The 2500-nt window shown below is 40.8% G+C and overlaps 1 protein-coding gene across 1 annotated transcript in view; it reads right to left on the reverse strand.

The window, feature by feature from the left end:
* Positions 1-1143, reverse strand: part of LOC138859445 (chymotrypsin BI-like) — a 1725-nt gene extending 582 nt beyond the window's left edge. The window contains exons 1-5 of the mRNA XM_070114710.1: positions 1007-1143; positions 776-854; positions 538-682; positions 252-418; positions 57-143 (exon numbers count right to left, since the gene is read on the reverse strand). Of these exons, the coding sequence (XP_069970811.1) occupies positions 57-143; positions 252-418; positions 538-682; positions 776-854; positions 1007-1126 (598 nt within the window). The 5' untranslated portion in view covers positions 1127-1143. The remainder of the gene's footprint in view (positions 1-56; positions 144-251; positions 419-537; positions 683-775; positions 855-1006) is intronic.
* Positions 1144-2500: the final 1357 nt, after the last annotated feature.

Below are 2500 nucleotides of genomic sequence, written 5' to 3' on the forward strand. Positions count from 1 at the left end.
TTTGGCATCAGCAGGGAGACGTGTTGGGCATGGAGGGTGACGGAGTTGGAACTTACAGTCGGAAGGGCGGCCCCAGCCTGTGGGCGTGACGGTGGTTCCCACAGACACGTCACTGGAAGGCAGCTTGACGGTCTTGATGTTGGCTGTAGCAGGGAAAAGAAATTCAGTGTTAAGGAAAAAGCAATTGGTCGAAGTGTAATATGAAGGAAGAGTGTGATCATATGATAATACGTCTTAAGTCTTCAAATTACAGTTGAGTGAAACGGGGCTGGGCAGCCTGATGAGGGCAATGTCGTTGGTGAGGAGCCAAGAGTTCCAGTTCTCGTGAGTGAAGAAGTCGGTGGAGGTAATGGAGACCTGGCTGGCTTCGTTCTGGCGGATGTTGTGGGCGCCCAGGACCACTTCGACGAAGCCGGCGCTGAGAGGCAACGGGAGTGGATGACAATTAGTACATGAGCTCCCGCACAAACGCTAATGATGTGTTACACCAGCGAGTCATGAACAATTACCACGTTTTTGTTGTAGAAGCTAACTGACCCGTCCATGCAGTGGGCGGCCGTGAGGACCCACTCGCTGGAGATGAGGGAACCGCCGCAGAAGTACATGTCGTCGATGAAGAGAGCCGCCTGGTGGGGCCACGAGTGTGGCGTGGCCTCAACGCCACCCACGATGCGGGGCGTGGCTGCAGAGAGAAAAGAAGAGCCGTAGAAGCATTGAATATAAGACTCGCCCCCCCCCCCTCTAATTCACTTCCCAAGAGAACGTCAGGCCCTACCGTTGACGTGGATGCGAGGGTCCACGAGGGGCTTCGGGGACTTCCAGTGCCATGGCTTCCCCGCACCGGGGTTTCCGCTCTGAAAGGCACAAGGAGGAATAAAAAACCGGATCAGAGTTGTGAAAGAAGTGGTTATTGCAGGAGTGAGGCACTTGTGTCCTGGTGCGACTGGCAGATAGCTGTGTCCGCCACTGTCCAAGACACGAAGGAGAGACAGCAGGCCATCCTTACGGCGACGGCGACGCAGACGAGGAGGAGTGAGAGCTTTCCGATCATCCTGGCGACCTGAGTCCCCTCTGCAAGGAAACGCCTTAAATACCCGTCCCATATCGCGAGGCGCACTTGCTGCATTCTCGCCCCTGCGGGTATCAGCCTTATCGGTGCTGCGAGAAAGAACCGCTGCTTCAGAGATATGAATCACCTATTTTTTTTCCTGAGCAGGAGGATGGGGATTACCTTTTGATATCCTTTACAATGTGCTGACTTCAAAGGCTTGTGTAGGTACGTCGTGGTTAGGGCTGTTGTTTATGTCTTATGTCACATATACATACATACATATATATATATATATATATATATATATATATATATATATATATATATATATTCATTCATTTATTTAAGTATTTATTCATTTATTTATCTGTATGTATACATATATAAAGATATGTACACATAAATATCTATATATATGTCTATATCTATTTATCTACACACACACACACATACATACATATATATATATATATATATATATATATATATATATATATATATATATATATATATTATATACACACACACACACACACACACACACACACACAGACAGACACACACATATATATATATATATATATATATATATATATATATATATATATATATAAAGTATATATATATATATGCATGTATGTATTTATGTATATATGCATTTATATATATATATATGAATACACTTATATATGTATACATATATATACATATATACGTATTCATATACACGCACACACACACACACACACACACACACACACACACACACACAGACACACACACACACAAAAACACACACACACACACACACACACACACATATATATATATATATATATATATATATATATATATATATATACATATATATATATATATATATATATATATATATATATATATATATATATATATATATATATAAACATTTATATGTGTGTGTGTGTGATGACTCACAAAGTTATGAATAGATTTTTCCCAAAATGTCTTCGCCTAACTCAGATGCCAATCAATTCTGGAGGCGATTCGGACATTGCTTGTTCGCTCGTTAGCAGGATAACTCGAAAGTTACGAACAGATCTATATGAAATTCTAAACAGAGCTGCGTCTTGGCCGGACTTAGATGCCATTAAATGCTGGTGGTTGTCCGGGTCCGGGATTTTTTTAATAATTGCATCATTATCCTGATTGCCTTGTCTCCGCTAATGAGGTTTGTGTTTACGGACGTCTCCTGTGTACCTGAGAAAGGGGATTTTAATGTTATTCTTTAAGGGTGAATATGTTTGTTGCATCGGTGACCCTATTGCCTTGGCGGAGGTATGCACTCTCTGTAGGCTTCTAGTTTACTTTCTGATTTTACTTAAAGAGCAACTTATTTTTGCGTTTTTATGTTATTTTATTTTTGTTGTTATTATTTTTCATTTATTTATTAATTTTTATTTATTTATT

This window comes from Penaeus vannamei, chromosome 36 (genome assembly GCF_042767895.1).
Source record: "Penaeus vannamei isolate JL-2024 chromosome 36, ASM4276789v1, whole genome shotgun sequence".
In the NCBI taxonomy this organism is placed as follows: Eukaryota; Metazoa; Arthropoda; class Malacostraca; order Decapoda; family Penaeidae; genus Penaeus; species Penaeus vannamei.